Here is a 21507-nt window from a genome sequence, read left to right on the forward strand (position 1 = left end):
TATCTGGATAACATAGTGGTCACAGGAAGAACTCATGAGCATATATTGAATGTCTGGCAAATATTTTCAGTGCTTTTGACAGCTGGGCTAAAGTGTAGCTTGACAAAATGCTCCTTTTTTTTCAGGCTTGTGTTGATTATATAGGATATTTCCTTAGCTGGGAAGACCTTAAACTGACATCATAGGTTACCCAAAGAACATAAAGGAGCTTCAGGTTCTTATGAGCAAGGTCATGTATTATGCCCAATTTATATCCCAAATTACAACACTAGCCCAACTGTTGAATCAATTGCAGAGAAAAGGGGCCCCTTTCAAGTAGTTCGTGGGCTGTTACCAAGTATTTCTTAAGCTGAAGAAATGTCTCCAAACTACTACTTGTCCGACCTGGTATCAGCCTCATGTACCTTTAGTGTTGGCCATGGACACATCATCAAATGGCAATGGGGCCTTTCTTTCACATATCGTGTTTGCCTCTATGGTACTACCTGTGGAACAAGAAAATTATTCCCACATAGAGGAGGAGACACTGGCAATTATCTTTGGTATCCAGAAGTTCTCATTTTCCTGTGCGACAATAAATTTCATCGGATCCCAAATCATAAGCTGTTGTTAGCCATATTTGGCCCTAAGTCAAAGTTGCCTAAATGGATGTCTCAGAGGTTACAACACTTGGCTCTTCTCTTGTCTAATTACCAATATTCCATTCATTATCGTATATTGACCCAACACGTGAATTTCAGATGTGCTGCCACAGTTACTATGGGTCCCAATGAAAAATGTGATAAACAAGACTGACTGCTTTCACACTGGTTCACAACTGTAACAGTTGATGGAAAAGTTTCCCATCACTTCCAGGCATGTTGCAGACAGGTTTGCCAGTTTCTATGAACTTACAAACCGGCTGGCCACAGGCCCTTCTAATGCCATCCTCACAGGAACTTCATTATTTCTTTTCACAAATTATTGAGTCAAGATAACAGTCAGTATCGAGTAGTGAGTCCAGAGGTTCTGCATTCCCATATACTGCTACTCCTGTATCAGTGTCACTGGGGCATTTTCAGAATGAAGAATCTGGTCTGGCAACAAGTGTATTGGCCATGGATCAATGAGGATATTGTGCACGTGGCTCAACAGTGCCAAGCTTGTCAGACACAACAACCTGCACTGCCTGAAGTTTGCCAGCCATTGCTTATGCCTATCCAGCTATGGGATCAGGTGGATGCAGACTTTTAGGATCCTTTCCAAGGTGCCATGTGGTTGATTTTTGTACCTGGAATGGAATCAAGAACATTACCACACCTCTGTTGTACCCTGCCTCTAATTGGATGGCTAAACATTTTGTCTGAGTGTTTAAACCACAGATGGAAGACCTATCAAAATCCATGGCTACCAGTTCTGCACGGGTTTTCTTTTTACTGTCTTACTGGGTGGCACCGATCATGATAAAAGCCCAGCAGGACTATTGCACAGTAATTTCGTGTTAGATCTACTTCAGCCTCCATTGATACAAGAAGAAGAAGCAGCCACATTTTTAAGGTGACCGTCCCTGTATGGGTAGACATTCCATCACCATCCAATCACGGCTGCCAGCTGGTCCTGATGACCATATCTCAAGGCATCCCCACACCTGACGGCATCTTTTGCTGGTACCTGAACCAGCTCTGTCTGCCTCTTCTGCAGTAAGATCCACCTTTGGATCTGGCACACATGTGGGGGCAGACCACCTTGCCCATTTCACAGACCAACAACAGGAGACATAAGGGTCTGGTTCAAAAACGACATCCCAGGGGCGGGAGCCTCATTCTTCCTGGTTTTCCAGCCACCTTGAGTCATGGTTATGGATCAGGACCTCGACATATGCTTCCCAGTGTGTCCTGGGTCTGATGTCAAACTCACAGTCTTCTCTGGAACTAACAGCAAGTTGAGAGTATGGCCCACCATTGTCTCCTGCTTCTCTGGTGCCATACCCAGAAATGGCTCCGCCACCACTGACAGCACCCAAAGCCACACGTCATCCTCCTCTGCTCTGGCCAGGATAGTTCTGGCCCTATGGGCTGATTCAAGGGGGGAGTGATCTTGTAACCGCACTGGACGTATTATGCATGTGTCTGGTGTGGCATGGGAGGACACATCTGCTGGTGTCAGGTCAAGTGGCAAACATCCACAGCAAATTTAAGGGTTGCCAGAGACCGTGATGGTCTCACTTGTCAACCACCCCATGTTTACAGCAAGCTCTCTGGTGTATCCATTGATGAAGGCCCTAAGCTATGTGGTTTGGACTTTGTTGGAACCTACCAATGACATTTGGCTAGCATATGGATTTGCCTGTCTGCCTGATGTGAGACAGCTTGCATTCATTGTTAAACTTACCATTGTTTTTTCAGTGAATGAACTGGCATCATATGGGTGAACTGAGAGTGTGGTTCGTACCCAGGAGTTCTCCAGCACTGATGTGCAAGTTATTCAACAAATATTCAGAGTACTGTATTGACAACGTATATCCACCTCCAGAAGTCTTTTGTTTTGTGTATTTCCTGAAGAGTCAGAAACTAGTACTCTCTATGACTTAATTGTAGTTCTGCTTAATAGAACATGTGTTGTAGAAGAAGCATACTTACAACAAAAACTATATGGTCCGTTGTGGAAAACACAAAAACAAAAATCTGTGCACAGTGTTGAGTCACAAAATGTTCTCTCTCTTCTGTAGGAGAACATAACTGTTAGTGACCCATCAGAGATTTGCAAAATATTTAGTAACCATCTCATGACTAGTAGTTAGCAAGTTAGATCAAAATTTTATTGGTACAAGCTGCTGCTCGTGCACCAAGACAATTATGTAGCATACGACTACAGCAAACAAGCACAGAGTAAATTAATCAATTATTAAATCTCTGACGAGTAAAAACTCACTTGGGTATTATGAAATATGAAGTACGCTTATAAAAATAATAGCACCATACATTACTCCTATACTCAGTCATTGTTTAATGTATGTTCGGGGTGCTGCGTGCTTCGAGGCAGAAAAAAAAAAAAAAAACATACTTTAATAAAACTACATTATAAGAGGGAAGAAAGAAATAATGTTTCAAATACAGGGAAATTTCCTTGCTGCCAGTGTTTTTTAAGGATTCTGATAAGGTAATTTATGGCAACGTAGAAACACATCTCAGTAAACATAATTTGTTGTCAGAGTCATAGTATAGCTTCAGGAACCAAGCAGCAACACAAAAATATATACTGGGTGTTTCAAAGTGAGGGAGTTGGCCAAGGGTTCTGTCCTAATTATATATCAAACATCTGCCACTAAACATGACAGGTGGTTAGAAAACATTTTACTTATAGACGGCCCGTATCATTTCATTGTGAAAGGTATATAATGCAAATAATTTAGCAAACTGGCTAGTGAGTAAGATCATCTCATGGCTCACAGAGAGCAGATTGTCACTGAACTAAAACAAAACATATTGAAAATAGTTTGTTTCTTGTAAAAGTGAAATTTTACTGTCACTAGGTGATCAAACGAACTAGTAAAGTCATGCTCATTAAATTTTAAAGACTGAAGATACAATTCTACAAATCTTGAAAATATCATATTCAAGAGCTTACGCAAAAACTGAATGAAAGATGTACTCGCATCACCAATACTAAAATATGAACGCTTATTAACTTATGTTCTATTTACCGCACAACAGCATGTTTCAGTACTACTTTGTTTAACAATTTAGAATATTCTTAGCCCAGAGAAACAATTAGAACAAACTGCAATATTAGTTTGTGAACTTCACACAGGGTGTTGCCCATGCCTATAAATTCTAACTCACGTGTGTGTATGTGTGTGTGTGTGTGTGTGTGTGTGGGGGAGGGGGGGGGGGGGGGAGGTGTTGGGTTTCACTGATGGCCTTTGAAGTAATGTGGACAAAATAATAAAGAGCTGCTGAATTTACTTAGTGAACATTAGAGATAGAAGAGATTTGCATTCCCTTAAATGCCACATGGAAACCTATGCACATTTCTATAGGTTCTTATTTCTTATTGTTGCAATTCTTATTTTTTTTTTTTCATCTACCTTCTGTGAGTTTACTTAAATTTCTAATTCAAGTTAATTTCAGTAGCAATGTGGATTTACTGAAATAATTTTGTAATCCCTCTTTTTCTTCATGCATTGCTGTAATATAAAAAAACACCAGAGATAATGATTTATTTATTTTACGAGGCTCCTTATAAATACATTTAGTTCAGTGGTGTTCCAACTTACTAATACCACTAGAAAAAATAATATTTTGTCCATCTGTGTAAAATGTCAGTTTCAGCTTCATCTTTATTTGAATGTTTCAACCCAGCCATTTCTTCAGGATTGGTAACAAAAATGAATCATTGGGAGCTAAATTTGATGGTGTGTAATGTGGAAGCATGTCATACAGTTTTGCAACAATTATCCTAGACGTGGAGGAGAATCTTATTACACAAGACAACTCTCTCCTTGGTTTGTTAATATGTTTAACCTAAATTGCATTGTTCAGTTTGTTCAGTAGTTATGTACAATACTCCCTAGTGACAGTTCTACCTTCAGAATGTAAAGATTGAAAGGCAGCCAAGACAGGTCATTCCAAATGTATCCAGAATGAGTAAATATATCAAGATGAAATTTTTGCTATGGTATAGTGGACAGTGTGGAAAATTTTCTGATGTATGCAAGAAATTTTTAACATTTGTAGCTGTTGAATTACGACATGGATTTAACTTTTTAAACAGAGCTGTATACTTTTTTCTGTGACATAGAAAAGATCCTTTGAAGAGGATTTTCATGACACAACATGTGTGGAATTGGATCAAATAGTAATACAGTACCAGTGCTACAAAATACTGTCCCACCATCACGAAAAGAAATCACACAAATGTTTACCCTTCTGTACCAAAAGTAAGCAAACACACAACTCAGGTATGATTCACGTAACAGTCTGTGCACTGCTGCTGTTGTGATCATACAGCTTGCTCATGAAGCTATTCAGACTTGTATAATGTATTATATGGCAGTCAAAAAAGTGATTATGGTTTTTGTTCGTAGTGAATGTTGCCAAACTGCTACAGCTGCAGTGTAGTTGCATGTTGAAAAGTATTGTGATTGTGTCAAGCCCTCACAATGTTTCTGGAAACCTTTAGAAAAAACCCAGAAACTGGAAATTTGGAATAAAATATTTCCCCAGAACAGAGACCAAGGAGAGAGATTCAACTAACGTTTCAGCAGAGGTAACATGCAGTCCACACGGCACTATGAGGCAGTTTCATTGTGCTAATGGGATCAGCCAAGGAGTGTTCTGTGAATACTACATTCCCATGCATTACATCCTTTCCATTTTTTGCTACACCAGCAGCTTCATGGTAATACCGTATATACTCGAATAATCCGCGCACCCCAATTTTGAGGAAGAGGGGGAAAAATTTATTTTTTGCTTTAATTTGTTTTATTTTTAAAAAAATTGTTCCAACGTTATGATGTGTTCAAAAGTATGTATAATAACTACTGGTTTGAAGCAACGCTGCTGTACAGGTTGATACATCGTTAAAACGCAACCGATTCAGCGGCATGCCGCTCGCCGGCTGGCCCATTAGACGGGCGGGCGGACGGGGAACATTATCACCTCCAGCCGGGACAGTAGCAAAAAAAGAAATGTGAATTATCTTATTTAAGAATTTGTTAATACGGTACGTGCAATAAAATATTTTAGTCAATACCGCTACGATTCCTCTCTTACCACTCTATTCATCACTTTCATCGTCATCACTAGCGGGAGAATCATTGTCTTCACCATTTTCCCATAGAGCGTCGTCCTCTGTTCCATACAGTGATTTTGTGATTCCACATTTTTTGAAGAATTTTTTCACCAGTGGTTGCGGAATGGAGTTCCATGAACTTTTCACCCATTCACAAATCTTGGACAAATCCGGACGTTCGATTTTTCCACTAGGTGTGAACTTATTGTTTTCATCAGCCATCCATTGCGTATATCGCTGTTTAAGTGCAGCTTTGAATGGCTGATTTATACAGACATCTAGTGGTTGTAGGATGGATGTTAGGCCTCCAGGGTTAATGACCAAGTCAGTTTTCCCTTTTTGTAATTTGTCTCGCACTTCCTTAGTTGTACGTCCGCGGAAGCTGTCCAGGACCAACATATTGCGTACATTCAGTAACGCACCAGGACGACGTTGCCAAACATGTGTCACCCAGTCAATTATAAGATAATTGTCCATCAAACCTTTCGGATTCGCTCTCACTAATACCGGTATGCCTTTTACTGATATTTTCGGAATACTTTTCCTTTTAAATATCACTTAAGGTGGTAGCTTTCATCCATCGCCAGTTACACACCTCACTGTACATCTTTGTTTCTCACTGATGCCAGTTCGTATCATGATGCTGGATTCTCCTTTCCTGTTCACTGTGTTGTCGAGCGGCATCTCAAAATAGACTGGCATTTGATCCGCATTACCAATTCGCGATAATACACTCCTGGAAATTGAAATAAGAACACCGTGAATTCATTGTCCCAGGAAGGGGAAACTTTATTGACACATTCCTGGGGTCAGATACATCACATGATCACACTGACAGAACCACAGGCACATAGACACAGGCAACAGAGCATGCACAATGTCGGCACTAGTACAGTGTATATCCACCTTTCGCAGCAATGCAGGCTGCTATTCTCCCATGGAGACGATCGTAGAGATGCTGGATGTAGTCCTGTGGAACGGCTTGCCATGCCATTTCCACCTGGCGCCTCAGTTGGACCAGCGTTCGTGCTGGACGTGCAGACCGCGTGAGACGACGCTTCATCCAGTCCCAAATATGCTCAATGGGGGACAGATCTGGAGATCTTGCTGGCCAGGGTAGTTGACTTACACCTTCTAGAGCACGTTGGGTGGCACGGGATACATGCGGACGTGCATTGTCCTGTTGGAACAGCAAGTTCCCTTGCCGGTCTAGGAATGGTAGAATGATGGGTTCGATGACGGTTTGGATGTACCGTGCACTATTCAGTGTCCCCTCGACGATCACCAGTGGTGTACGGCCAGTGTAGGACATCGCTCCCCATACCATGATGCCGGGTGTTGGCCCTGTGTGCCTTGGTCGTATGCAGTCCTGATTGTGGCGCTCACCTGCACGGCGCCAAACACGCATACGACCATCATTGGCACCAAGGCAGAAGCGACTCTCATCGCTGAAGACGACACGTCTCCATTCGTCCCTCCATTCACGCCTGTCGCGACACCACTGGAGGCGGGCTGCACGATGTTGGGGCGTGAGCGGAAGACGGCCTAACGGTGTGCGGGACCGTAGCCCAGCTTCATGGAGACGGTTGCGAATGGTCCTCGTCGATACCCCAGGAGCAACCGTGTCCCTAATTTGCTGGGAAGTGGCGGTGCGGTCCCCTACGGCACTGCGTAGGATCCTACGGTCTTGGCGTGCATCCGTGCGTCGCTGCGGTCCGGTCCCAGGTCGACGGGCACGTGCACCTTCCGCCGACCACTGGCGACAACATCGATGTACTGTGGAGACCTCACGCCCCACGTGTTGAGCAATTCGGCGGTACGTCCACCCGGCCTCCGGCATGCCCACTATACGCCCTCGCTCAAAGTCCGTCAACTGCACATACGGTTCACGTCCACGCTGTCGCGGCATGCTACCAGTGTTAAAGACTGCGATGGAGCTCCGTATGCCACGGCAAACTGGCTGACACTGACGGCGGCGGTGCACAAATGCTGCGCAGCTAGCGCCATTCGACGGCCAACACCGCGGTTCCTGGTGTGTCCGCTGTGCCGTGCGTGTGATCATTGCTTGTACAGCCCTCTCGCAGTGTCCGGAGAAAGTATGGTGGGTCTGACACACCGGTGTCAATGTGTTCTTTTTTCCATTTCCAGGAGTGTACATAATCGCAGAGCCTTTTCTCGAGGTCCGGATGTTTCGCTTTTTGGCCGCGAAATGCCCGGCGATTACTATTAGTTTCTTGAAGATGCGTTTTATTTTTTCGCCAATCGCGAATACAACTCTCATTCACATCGTACTTTCTTCCTGCTGCACGATTTCCAATATTCTCGGCTTCTTCAATAATTTTCACTTTTTCTTTAGCAGGGTACGAGCGATAACGAGAACTTGTAGCCATAATTAACAAGTTTGAAGACGTTAATACTTCACTCCTAACGTGTTACTGATGCGTCACAGACTGAGGCCGCAACAATGTAATAGTATAATGGGATGTATTGTTGGAGGCGGAGCAGTACCAACAATGTTTCGAATAATCCACGCACCCCAGTTTTTCGTCCTAAAAATTCGGGAAAAAACATGCGCGGATTATTCGAGTATATACGGTAACTTTCAAAATTTATTATAGTCCGCTGACAAGTATCTACTAAAGCTGCAATGTGATGTGATGTTTCTATACAATATTTTGTTTGTAAACCATAAGAAAATCACTCTTCACAATATGTACAACAGAACAGTTGAAGATCCATGCTAGCTGTCTCTCAGTACACGGTGCAGGTTTTTCAAGAATTGCATCATTAGTCTGTGAATTGCTGATAGGAATCTAAATAGCAATATGCATCAATAGTTCCTAAATCAGAGATTGCTGCAGTTATTAAAAGATATCTAATAGGACGTAAGGCAATCCATGTTGTGCAAGTGTGACTGGTTTGCTTCCCATTCTGCACAGATAAATAGAAACGTTGTTAACAGAAATTTAAAGATTGTTGGATTGGTAGCTTAAGAAATACAAAATAGCATCCACATACACTAGACTTATCACCTCTGGACTTTTATCTGTGGAGAAAATATGTCTTACATGAACCTGTGCTGTGATACATCCAGATTAAATTCATTGTGTAGTATTGTCTGTCTGGACTCACTTTATAGCATGTATCAATGCTCAAGTTCAACATTTTGAGCACTTTATATAACAGTCATAATAATACACACACAAATTGTATCTGAGTTACACTGTACATTTTTGTCATAATGTCTTCGGCAATGCAGGATTCTTGGATATCCTGAGCACTCATAATATTCCTGGAACACATGACCAAACTAAAAACAGCAGATCTGGATCTTCTTTAAAATTCGTTGGGGTCAAGGGGAGTACAAAAGGTGGTATGAGTATAAAATGTCAATTTTTACTTATTTATTTTTGAAGACTGTTGTTTGGAGTTCCCTCTTTAATTTGATGTATGTTTCACTGGTTTTTAATTTATTTTGACATAATTTACTGCACAAATAATTTCTACAGGTTTCATGAGTAGTTTTTCACTCATGACAAGATATCTTGGGATCTGTTTGCTATAGAAGGCAGTGCTTTACGTTGATTTATAGTAAACATCCTGCTGCATAAGTTGGCTACATTGATTGCTTTGATATCACTTCCTGTATGTGGTAGAATGCACGGTATCATCCACGTTTTGTAAGATGCTTTACACATTTCACTTGGACTTGTTGCTCATTGAGTTGTGTTTATCTTCTTAATATGACTCCACCATTGGGAATATTTAAGAGAGAATAAATAAGGGCAAGAGAGTCTACAGAATACGTCATGTTGGAAGTTTAAATCCAGAGAATGAGGTTAGGGCAAGCAACACTGAAAAGAATTCTTCACCACCAAGTGCTTCCAAGAAGCAGCTCATGAACAGTATTAAAGTGTACAGTGAAACCAGTACCAGTGATACCAGTTTAATATTAGGAGTAAGTGTACTAAATTAATGTTTAATGAAACTGCATGCTTTAATTTGCATGGTGGAGAAATAATTTCTGAAAATGTCTTCAAAAGAAATGGTTTAGTTCTTTGTTTGGAAGTCTCCCGTTCAACTTGTGAGAGTAAGAAAGTATTTTCAATATCTAAAAAAAAGTAAAAACAATAACCTTTTTGAGACAAACATCAGATACTTCCATAGGCTGAGGTGCATTGAAGAAGGCCCTAGGAATGGAACTTTGGTGAGCTCTTATGAATTTGTCAAGCCCCTACTAATGTTTCAAGATACACACATGCCTCAGGGGAAACAGTATAAGTAATTTTAGAAGAATCACTGAATTCTGCAACAGAGGAAGCACTCAAAGAAAATAATGATAAGAATGATGTATGTGTTGCATTTGATGGATCATGGCAGAAAAGGGGCCAGCTGAAAAAAGTATTGATACCAGGAACAAGCTTGATGTTGAAGTATTGTCAAAACATTGCCATGGATGCATATACAAAAGTTCATACTAATAATGAAAAGAAACAATTGCATGAACACAACTGTCACAAAACATATACGGAATCCAGTAGAGGAATGGAAAGTGCTTCAGCTGCGAAGATCTTTCAGTGCTCTCAAGAACAACATGGGTTTTGTTATGCTATATTCACTGGCGATGGCAATTCCAGTTCATTCAAATCAATAACTGACAGCAGGCCCTATGATGACCTAACCCTGGAAAATTTAGAATGTGTCAGTCATGCAGAAATGAATGGGTACCCGGCTGCATAAAATCAGGCAAAACTTTTCTAGCAAAAAGCTTGAAGATGGCAAGACTATTAGAGGGCATTCGACTGATAAAACAAGCAATCAGTTAAGTGAATACTATGGCCAAGCCATTGGAAAGAATACAAAAAAATCTGGAATAAATGAGAAAAGCAGTATGGACAACGTTTTGTTTTTCCGCAAGACATCAAGTGATGAGAAGCCACTACACAACTTGTGTTCGATTGACTGGTGCAAATACCACGAAGCTGAGGCAGCAGGGGCCGAATACACCCACAGAAACACCATGCCTGAAGGTTTTGGAGCAGTAATAAAGGTAACATATAGAGATCTAGCACATCCAGATCTTCTGAAGAATAGCATCACAGGAAAAACTCAAAATGCACACGAGTCTTTCAACAATACTGAATTGACCTGGGTGCCCAAAAATGATGAAAAACTATTTTTTTTGCAAATGTTTCCCATCTCTCAGAAACTACTTTAACTAAAGCTCTGATGTTTTTATCTCTTACTGACAGTGGTATTATGTTTCTGTACATCTGCAATGGTAGAAATAGCATAGTTTGCTCATAACATAATTAGTTAATTTTTTACAACCTTCATTAAGATATTCATATCTTGTTTCCTAATAAAGTTAGATACTTGATCGTAGATTAGTGAATGTATAAGATATGACTCCATATCCCAGCAAAGTTTTGTTTTATTATCTTGGGTAGTTCCTGAGGAAATGGGATGTAAATATGTTAAATTTAACATTAACAAGGATATGGCATTTGTACTCCCCTTAAGCTTTCTAAAACCAAGTACTTTATTCCAGCTGACACCTGTACTTGTCCTGTGGACATATTTAACATGTGACTGTTTTACACAATCACAGTAAACAAGCAGTTAAACATACTTTACATCTCTGAAGCTTCACAGTCGTGCAATGTGTTTTGACTGTGTTCATCTCATCTCATATCTGTGAAAGCACTGGAATTTCATCTACTTTCGGAAGCATTACTATAATCACAGCTGGAGACATTACTAATGAGAAGAAGGATGGTTTGTTCTGAGCACTAGAATTTCCGAAAACACTACAGATTTTTTTTTTTTTTCCTGACTGCAGTACAACAATGAATACTTGTTTGCAAATGTAAAGACAGTTTTTTTCCCCCATTTGTGATTCCTACACCTATGCAGGGCAAGTTAGAAGGAAAAGTACATGCTCTGAGGGCTAATAGTATTGGCCATTCAGAACAGAAAACTTCAAATCAACATATGCTCTTTTCTTAACTGTATCCAACATACAGCTGTTCAAAAATCGTGTGTCAGTCGCATGCCCTTCACCAGCACTTGCACCCAAGTACAACCAAAACACCATTGGGCTAGTAGTGTTGTCTTTACCGACAATTTCAATGCACTCTTCACTTGATCACGGTGGGGTGATGACGACCCAACTCATCAGGCCATTTGATTTAGATAACCATCTTTATGGGGTACAGTATCGTATTTCCTTCAAAATGTGTTACAAGAATACATCGAGGATAATTCCTTTGGCAACATGACTTTCAGCATGAAGGATCTCCTGCACATTCCGTACGGCTAGTGACACAGTACCTCACTGAAACATATCATGGGCATTTGACCGGTCACCGTGGAGTCATTTCTTGGTCACTGAGGTCACTCGATATTACTTCATTAGATTACAGTTTGGGGGGTTGCTTTCAGAGCGATGTCTACAAGTACAGAGTGGACACAAATGAGTAACTTCTATCTTGTGTTTTACATGTCTGTACTCAAGTAAAGGACAGTACAAGTGAGCTCAAATCAGCAACACAACAGCTGTCTACAAGAGCTGCCACATGCCACAAAGTGGACTTTTTGAACATTTTTTGTGAGGAAATTTACACAATTAAACAAAACATAAGATCACAATGTTCCATTCACTGACACCTGTACTTGTCCTGTTCCCCATTGTTTTCATTAGTTTCCTCCAAAACAGTTAAGAACAAAACATATGTTCATGTGACTTTTTTTGTTCAGAATCACTAATACTATCACCCGTCAAAGCATATACCTTTCCTTCTGACTAGCCCTGTATAACTGTAAGAAGTAAAATAGCACAAGATTAATTGTGTCTATTAATTTATTTATTTTCCATTTTTCTCAATGCAAGTGAGCGCTATTGAGACAGTTTATCGCAGCAACATTCTTGACAATAAGAACAATTTCAGAATGCTGCACACTAACACCAATGCCATATTTAATATCATTATTTTGACAAATCTGCTGTTGCTCACAAACAAGCATATGATTTTGTCTGATAAAACAAAAATATTATCCCATGTATCTACCTAGTGATTCTATCACTAAAGAAGTCACTGAGATCAGAATAACAACTTTAACCAGCACAGTGGATACACCCATAGTGGTTACTGGAAACGGGTACTTGATCCACCATCTAATGAAATCAGTATTGCTACCATTATTCTTCAGTCATATACATAAACATAATCTCTGGTGACTTATGGAAGTTCCTTGACTTTGTGATATCTCCATAACATAATTCGGGCAATTAAAGTATGTAACAGCCACCTCAAATCTAGCCTCCTGTTGATGACAACTGAGGAAGTCATCTAAAGCTCAAGATTGAAACATCTAACATAGCAAGAGCTCCGTGAAGCATTTATTCAAGCATGTGAAAGCTATCTGTTCATGATGATGTGCCTATACAGTCACCACATTCTTTTCATTGGTTCAGTATCTCAGTTATCGAATGATGTTCAGCATTTACTGAACTTATTAGTAGCAAAAGCACTCCTTCAAAACTTCTTGCCTAAGTTTTAACCAAAATGATGCTAATTTCACATCCGTAGGCACACTAATTTTATTTTTGTGCAGATGTTAATTCCCTTTCACAGTTGTTAACCACTTCAGCTCTGTTTTTAACCTTGTGTGCTTTGTGAATTCAGAATTTTGAACCCCAGCACAATGAACCCTTTGCATACTTAACTGTAACATTATTTTATGAAATACAGCAACCAGTTACTTTAAGTACAGGTTTATTATGCCAAGACATGTTTCAGGCTTTCACTCAAATTCAGTTGGAAAAATACACTTTCATCTTTGTCAATAAAATGTTTCTGTCAATTCCATTTTAAACACTGTAGATGTCCTTTGTACAGATCTTCAGGTAACTGTTTTGCTTCTACAGTACTGCAAAGACGTTACTTCAAAAAGTAACAAGCTAGTGTTTCATTACACTAACAGTACTGCTTAAGAATCAAATTATCAAACTTGGGAATTATTTGCACTTTGTAGACAATTTAAACATTCTAGATGAAACCAAAGTAAAAAATAAGCTACGGAAAGTGCAACCAAACAGTGACATGGCACGAACAAAAAGTCTCTCCTTTCCTCCTCCTAAGCACCTGTCCACAGATGAACAAACAATTGCTTTCTATTGGAGAACATCTCTTAGGCAGCAACTGAAGATATGAACCAAATCCAGTGGGGTTGATGAATTTTCTGCTAGCAACTGCATAGTACTGGAGCTCGACTTTTTCATTTACCTGGGAACTTGTACGTGGCCTACTGGGCACCCAGAACCTATTTTGTGTACTACAGAGTCTGTTATCAAAGAGCTGATACAGAGGGTAGTTTCTGGCAAGTACATAATGTACTCTGATTTGTATTTCACTTTCCTCTCATTGTTAGAATACCTGCTTCAAAGACAAATACATGCAGTAGGAACATTTTTTAGCCCGCTGTATTTCATCAAGGATCAAATTCAAACTTACTGCAGACAAAGAGAAGAAAGAGGTAGCAGAGCCTTTCCTAGATTTTTCAAAGGAGTTGGGAAAAATTCAGTTGTGAAATAGACGGGCAATCATTCTGTTACTAAAGCATTCACTTATACCTGTGCTCATAATATTAGGATAGTTCAAAGATAGGACAAAAAGTATAGTAATATGCTCAAACACAGCAACCCAAATGTATTTGTGTATGAAGCACATCACTGGGAGGTATGGGTCTCTGTGACAGAATGAGTTCCCATTATTGAATATCAACAAGGGCAAGGAAGTGGTCTATAAGGATATTTTTCTGTTTAATTGATTTGGTCACTGTCAACTCATGGGAGTCAACAGAAAATCCATCACACGTCTCTTTGTTTTGAACTTTTACATTGATGAATGATAGAGTTCTATGACTGAACCTGATGATCTAAAACCAGCTGCCATGAAAAGACCAAAGATGGCTCCAAATCCCAATTTGGTTGTAAGGAAAATAGAGTAAATATCTGCCACTCTGTTCACTCACTGGAAAACAAAGCAGATGAGCTACTGAAATAAGAACTGATTGTTCAAAATCTGTGTTTAAATACTCAGAATGTAATGTCTTTCTTAGTACTATAAATTAAAAAAAAAGAAAATAATTGTGTCCCACCTGTAAAAGTTATTCAGACATAATTTGTACTGTGGGATGTGTATTCTTTTGCTTTTTTTCTGCTACACATTCATAAACTATGTTGTTTGAAATTACTGTTCCATGACTGAATTTCATAAAAGATTGTGCAATTCATTTATGTGAATGTTCAAAAAATCATTCAATACAACCAATGTACAACCTATTGGACTAAGAATAATTCCTGTGTAAGTAGTAGGAAAACCACAAATTCCAGTGCTCATTTGTGATGCCTGTGTGAAATCTCTGTGTAAAAAAGTGAAGCACCCACAAGACTCGGTAAGATTTCTGTGTAACTTGGTACATGTGCACACCATTGGTAGGTATGTAAACAAGTAGAGATGTAATTCTCTGTGGCTCGTAGGCTGGACACCAGAGTGCATTAGTGCTTATACTAGACCTGTAGGATATGTAAGGAGTGTGAACAGCATCAGATGTTGAGTGATCACTGTGCAGGACATGGAGATGCTGTGTACTTGCACGAGACAGAGTTATCACCACCTGATGAGTTTGAAAGTGGCCTCATTCTGGGTCTTCATTTGGTTGTCTGGTTGAATTACACAATATCCAGATTTTTGGGGCATTTGGATGTGACTCTGGCCCAATGCTGGACTGCATGAGAATGTGAGGGCAGGCATACTTGTCATCAAGGTCCTGATCGACCATATCTGACCACTAAAAGTGAGATTCACCATATTGTGCACCAAGCGTGTCGTGACTCCTTCATATTTGCACCTGCCATCCAAGAACAAGTAATGCACCCCCTGCTACATTCTGTGTTCTCCTGTACCATTTGTCAGAGAATAACAGCTGCTGGACTAGGAATTACCGCATCCTAACACAATGAGCGAGCTGCATTAGTGGTGGTGCCATGACTGGGAAAGATGGACTGCTACTGACTGGTGTCACGTTGGGTTCAGAGATAAATTGCAGTTCGGCGATACTCCAAATGACCACACTTGGCGAGTATGGCAATAATCTAGAGAGAGATTCCAATCTCCCATTGTTTCAGAGAGGCACAGCAGTGTTACTCTTGGCATCATGGTGTTGGCAGCCATTAGGCATGATCTCAGTTCATGGCTGGTAGCGTTCAAGGAAACTATGACAGCACAATGGTACATCAAGGACATCCCCCATCCTCATGTGTTACCTCTCATGGGACAATATTGTTGTACCATTATTCAAAAAGACACACACACAGCCTATGTCTCTATAAACTACCTGCATACTGTTAAGGTACCTCGTGATCAGCAAGATCCCCATATATGTCCCCCATAGAACGAATGGTAGAAGTTCATACATCGACTCAGTCCCTGAGCCAGTGTCCAGGATATCAAGGACCAGTTACAACAGCTGAACAGCTGAGGACCAGCTTGCCTATGGAGAGGATACAACCGCTTTACGACACCCTTCATAACCAAAAATCGGTGCATGCATCCAGGCCAGAAGGCATGAAACATCAAACTGATAAGTGGGCTCATACTGCCAAGTTCTCCGTAAATTTAAGACTATCTCATAATCACTGGAATATCATCATCTACCCTCCCTCTTCACTCGTGAAGTGTCATTTCATTTCCTCCGTCCCTTCTGAGTACTTCCTTTTTTGTCAGGCAGCTTAATTTTTTAAAGTATTGCAATCCTGTTCTTGGGTCAGAGGAAGACAATACAAATAAAGTGTAGTTAACAGAATTAGAAGTGGGAACCTACAGACAAACAAAATAATTAAATAAGAATTCTAACAAACACCAATGGAGGAATTGGGGGTAGTGGGGCGGGGGGGGGGGGGGGGGGGGGCAAGAGGAGAGGATTTTTAAAATGAATCTATCTTAGTCTGTCCTTTTTCCTTATTCCACAGGGATTTTTATTTATTTACATTTATTCCACTTAGGTTCCTCCCTTTAACTCTATTTACTGCACTTTATTTGTTTTATCCTTACCACTTTGGGTTTGTTCTCTTCTTCTACCCCTATATTTAGTTTTCTTCTAAACTTTCCCTTTTAACCATTTTACTGAATTTACTGCTGTATAATGTTTGAGCTACTCTGACACAACTTTTCCTTCATTTTTGCCATATTCCCTCCTCACATAAAGTGGGTACTTTTCTCTTGGAGGTGTGCACTAATCAACTTGTATCTCTATGAATAACAAAGTATACAATAAATGTAAGTCATTATGAACCAGGAAATTTGGAAATTTTCTAAATATCAATGATGCTTATATTTACTATATTTCAAGGTCCTCATGCTACCACAAAAAGTAAAATACTACATCACACAGAAAAATTTATTTACAAAACTTTATAAACATTTACATACATGAGTAATGATAAATATTAATATTAATTGGCACACGAGTTTATAAAATAAGACTACATCAAATTTTTATGCTGCAACGTTTCAGTTCAGATTTCTTAGTTAACAAATGAATAAAACACAACACACGGGCAGTCTTTATTCTCTGAAGTATGAAAAACTTTTTGAATCAGAATTACATTTCAACCACAATATATTTTCAAAAACTGATAGCATCTTTTCCAATATCATACCTCTTAATTAATGGTGTTCCAATTTTCAGATAATCTATTTCCCAGTTCATTATTTTTTGGGCCTACAATCGCCTTACCACATTTGTTTGATCTCAAAAACATTTCTGACACCTGATGTATTTGCTCCCTGGTTACATTCATGACTTGCTGCCTATGGCCATTAAATATACTGTCATCTATGCCATAAAGAAATTCTCTCATTCCTTTGTCTTCAGGTAGAACTGGCGCATCAAGTTTTTGCAAGATCCCCAATTTGGCTTCTTCGATATCTGTATCAGAAAATTTATTTGCACTAACCCAATCACATGCACTGTCAAATGTGTCCAATGTGGCTGTTGAATTTGGATCCCTATAAGAAAAGAAACTAAAGACTCCACTTTGAGAAATGTGTGCACCTGATCCATAAGCACCACCCCTTTCACGTACTATTGGATGCAGGTATAAATTTGACAACAATCTTGCAAGAACTCTAAGTGGAGCAAAATGGAGATCACCATAACACACAGTCATTATTGACTTAGATACAAAATTTACAGGGATGCTGTGAACATGATGCACAGCTGCATCTGAGACCTGTTTGAAGTCCTCCTCTTCTGTTTTTGTTATGGGTTTACCAACTGCAGAAAACCTTTTCAAAAAATTGGTTGCTTCTTCCACACTATCAGTTGCATTCTTCTCACAAAGATTGACAGCAGCCCTGGAGACGCATTTATGTATTAATTCAGATGGTAAGTTACTTAGTAAGGAAAGGACCTCCTGAAATTTACGTTGCTGTACAATTTCTTGTAGCTTTTTGATGTAGGTAAGCCCTGTCCAAGTTTCAACATGACGTGCAATAGGGCTTACAAGTGAAGCAGAAGATGAAATAGCATAATGATGGCCTGAATCAAAAATGCTGTTAAGCAAGTCCACAGACAACTGTCTAGTAAGAGTTTCAAATCTTTGAATATCGCCTAAATCCATACCAGATAGAAATTCTGACATTAATAAATACATATCAGGCACATTTTTATCCAAGCAATGAGAGTAAAAAACAGCACCTTCTTCATAAGTATGTGTTTTGAAAACATCTTCTGAAATATGTTTGCTAAAGGTAAATCCTCCAGTTTTTAAACGCACCAACTGTTCAAATTCTCGGAATGAATAGTTTTTTGTTCCCATCTGTGGTGCAACAGTACAGAATAATGGCACAAGACTTTTTAGTTCAGAGTCAAGTTCCTTTGTACTGAAAACAGCTCTGAAATGGGTAACTTCATCTACTGGCTGAACATAAACATAAAAGGGAACCTCTGATGAAAATGGTTTTGTAACAGGAACTTTTTCAACAAACTGAGCAAGATCTGAAACAGTCAATGTAGGCAATGATGAAACGTCCTGAACTGCACACTGTGACTTGTGAAGTTCCAACCCTTGTTTAAAGATTTCAGATGTTTCTAATGGTGATAGAGCAACTAGCTTGTCTTTCAATACCTTCTCTTCTTCAGAAATTTTCTTTGCTTCATAGTCTTCCTCTGGTGACATTGTTAAAACTAGTCTATGTTTTTCATTTTTAATCTCATGTAGAACTTTATCTTGGAAATATTTTGGATTTTCTTTCAGTTTGTTTCTCAAAAGTGAGAGGTGTTTGTCATGCTGCAGGCTCTCTACAATATTGGCACCATGATTCCACATGGGTGCAATGTTCATTAAGAGGCGTATGCCGTAATTTTCTCCCTCCAATTTATTATATAGTTCCACTTCGTGTAACACCGCTTCTATATTATTGCTGTCAAATCCTTCATTAATCACTTTATCAATAGTACTATTATACACTTCGCTGGTTTGATCAAAATCAGCTTGACGCACATGCTGAAGACCAACTGTAAAGATAGTATCTTTAGTCTGACTTTCATAACCAGTGACTGGCGCAAACCCAGCAGATAATCCAGATTCAATCAAGCTTTTAAAAAAAGGAGAATTAGGTCCTTTTAACAAAAGTGTGCTAAGAACTGACATTTCAAAAGTGTCTTGTATATTAGTAACATCAGAACAAAGGCTGCTAAATGCAATTGTTGACTGTTTGTCTTTATCTGGTATCAGTGGGTCTAGTCTGCAACCAACATGCTTGTGTAGTGGTGAAGACCACCTTTTCTCAGAGGGAACTTCATACCGCTCCGAGTATTTTGCTCCAGACAAATAATTTTTGCTCAAGTAATTTAAGTTATATTCCAATGGAAAGTTTCCATATGAGTAAAAAAATGCGTTACTGGGATTGTAATGTTTCTTATGATATATTATCAGGTCACTATGCGTTAACTTTGGAATATCAATTGGATTACCACCCCAAACATGGCCATAGGTGTGGCTTGGAAGAATACTGTTTAACAAATGCTGAGAGAATAAGGATTGGTTATCTGAGAACAAACCCTTCATTTCATTGTAAACAACTCCTTTTATGATTATTGGAGAATTTCTGTCTTCCACATTTTCATGCTCTAATCTCCAGCCTTCTTGCAGAAAATCATTTTTATTTAAGAGAGGATTAAAAACTGCATCAAGATAAACTGCCATCAGATTTTTGTAGTCCTGGAAATTTTGAGTAGAAAATGGGTACAAAGTAAAATCAGGACCAGTCATTGCATTCATAAATGTTGCCATTGACCTGTTAATCATTTTAAAAAAGGGGTCACGACATGGAAAATTTTTGCTCCCACACAAAGTGGTATGTTCCAGAATATGAGGTAATCCTGTGGAATCTGCAGTAATTGTTCGGAAACCAACCCCAAAAGCATTGTTTTGATCATTCTTTTGTAAATGAACATACTGTGCCCCAGTTTCCAAATGTGTTAAACATATGGCTTTAATATGATCTGAAACACTTCCAGATTGTGTCACAACAAAACCTTCAATTTCTCTCCCTTCCTGAAACGAGGAGACTGTGGAATCTGATCTCAATTGGATCCTCGTATCAAAATGTTTCTGATGAAACTTCAAATAACGAGATAATTTCCACATTTTGTACTTCTGATGACAATCAGTTCCTGTAAAAGAAAATATATATTTTGTCATCCATAAGTAAATATCTGACAACATATTCAGCTAAAAGTACTTAAAAATTTAAAATTAACACTCTCAAGTTATATGCCGTTGGGAGAAAAGTAAAGGAGAGATCTGCCTATACACATGGCATATAAAACTTAACACAAAGTTGAGGACCCATTTTGAACAGCTAAAATTAAAAACAATCTGATCCAAAAGAATATGAGCTGAATATTTCTACATCTACATATATACTCTGCTAGCCACCAAGCGGTGTGTGGTGGAGGGCACTATTCGTGCCAAGGCCATATTTCCCCCCCCTCTGTTCCACTCATGGGTCGCACGAGGGAAAAACGGCTTTCTGAACACCTCAGTACGAGCTCTAATTTCCCTTATCTTTGAATAGTAATCATTGCATGATTTGAAAGTTGGTGGTAATAATATATGCTCCACATGCTCAGCGAAGATCAGATTTCGGAATTTAGTGAGCAGTCCCTACCGTTTAGCGTGTCATCTATCTGCAAGTGTGTGTGACTTATAACTTTCTATGAGATTTGTAATGCTGTCGCGATGGCTAAATGTAATAGTCACGAATCTTGCCGCTCTTCTTTCAACCTTCTCAATCCCTTGAATCAGACCTTACTGGTAATGGCCATACAGATGAACAATACTCTAAGACTGGACGAACTAACGTATTGTAAGCAATTTCCTTTGTTGAAAGACTGCATCGCTTCAGGATTCTACCAATAAACCACAATCTAGAGTTCGCCTTACCCATTACTTGTGTAATCTGATGGTTCCATTTGAGATCATTTCGAATAGTCACACCCAGATACTTGACGGATGTAACCGCTTCAAAAGACTGGGCATTTATTTTGTACGCATACATTAAAGGGGATTTTCGCTTTGTTATATGCAGTAGGTTAACTTAATAATATTGAGAGATAACTGCCAGTCATTACACCACACATTTATTTTCTGCAAATCCTCAT

At 39.4% G+C, this 21507-nt stretch overlaps 1 protein-coding gene across 2 annotated transcripts in view; it reads right to left on the reverse strand.

Annotated features, from left to right (window-relative positions):
* The window catches only part of LOC126183820 (presequence protease, mitochondrial), a 92593-nt gene that overhangs the window by 26929 nt on the left and 44157 nt on the right, over positions 1–21507 (reverse strand). The window contains exon 3 of one of the 2 annotated variants that reach the window (XM_049926072.1): positions 17222–20517. The exons of the other annotated variant lie outside the window; for it this stretch is intronic. Coding sequence (XP_049782029.1) covers positions 17501–20491 — 2991 coding nt within the window. The 5' untranslated portion in view covers positions 20492–20517 and the 3' untranslated portion in view covers positions 17222–17500. Of the gene's footprint in view, positions 1–17221; positions 20518–21507 lie in introns of those variants that run through there. 2 annotated transcript variants of the gene reach the window in all.

Source organism: Schistocerca cancellata, chromosome 4, assembly GCF_023864275.1.
Source record: "Schistocerca cancellata isolate TAMUIC-IGC-003103 chromosome 4, iqSchCanc2.1, whole genome shotgun sequence".
NCBI classification, from domain to species: domain Eukaryota; kingdom Metazoa; phylum Arthropoda; class Insecta; order Orthoptera; family Acrididae; genus Schistocerca; species Schistocerca cancellata.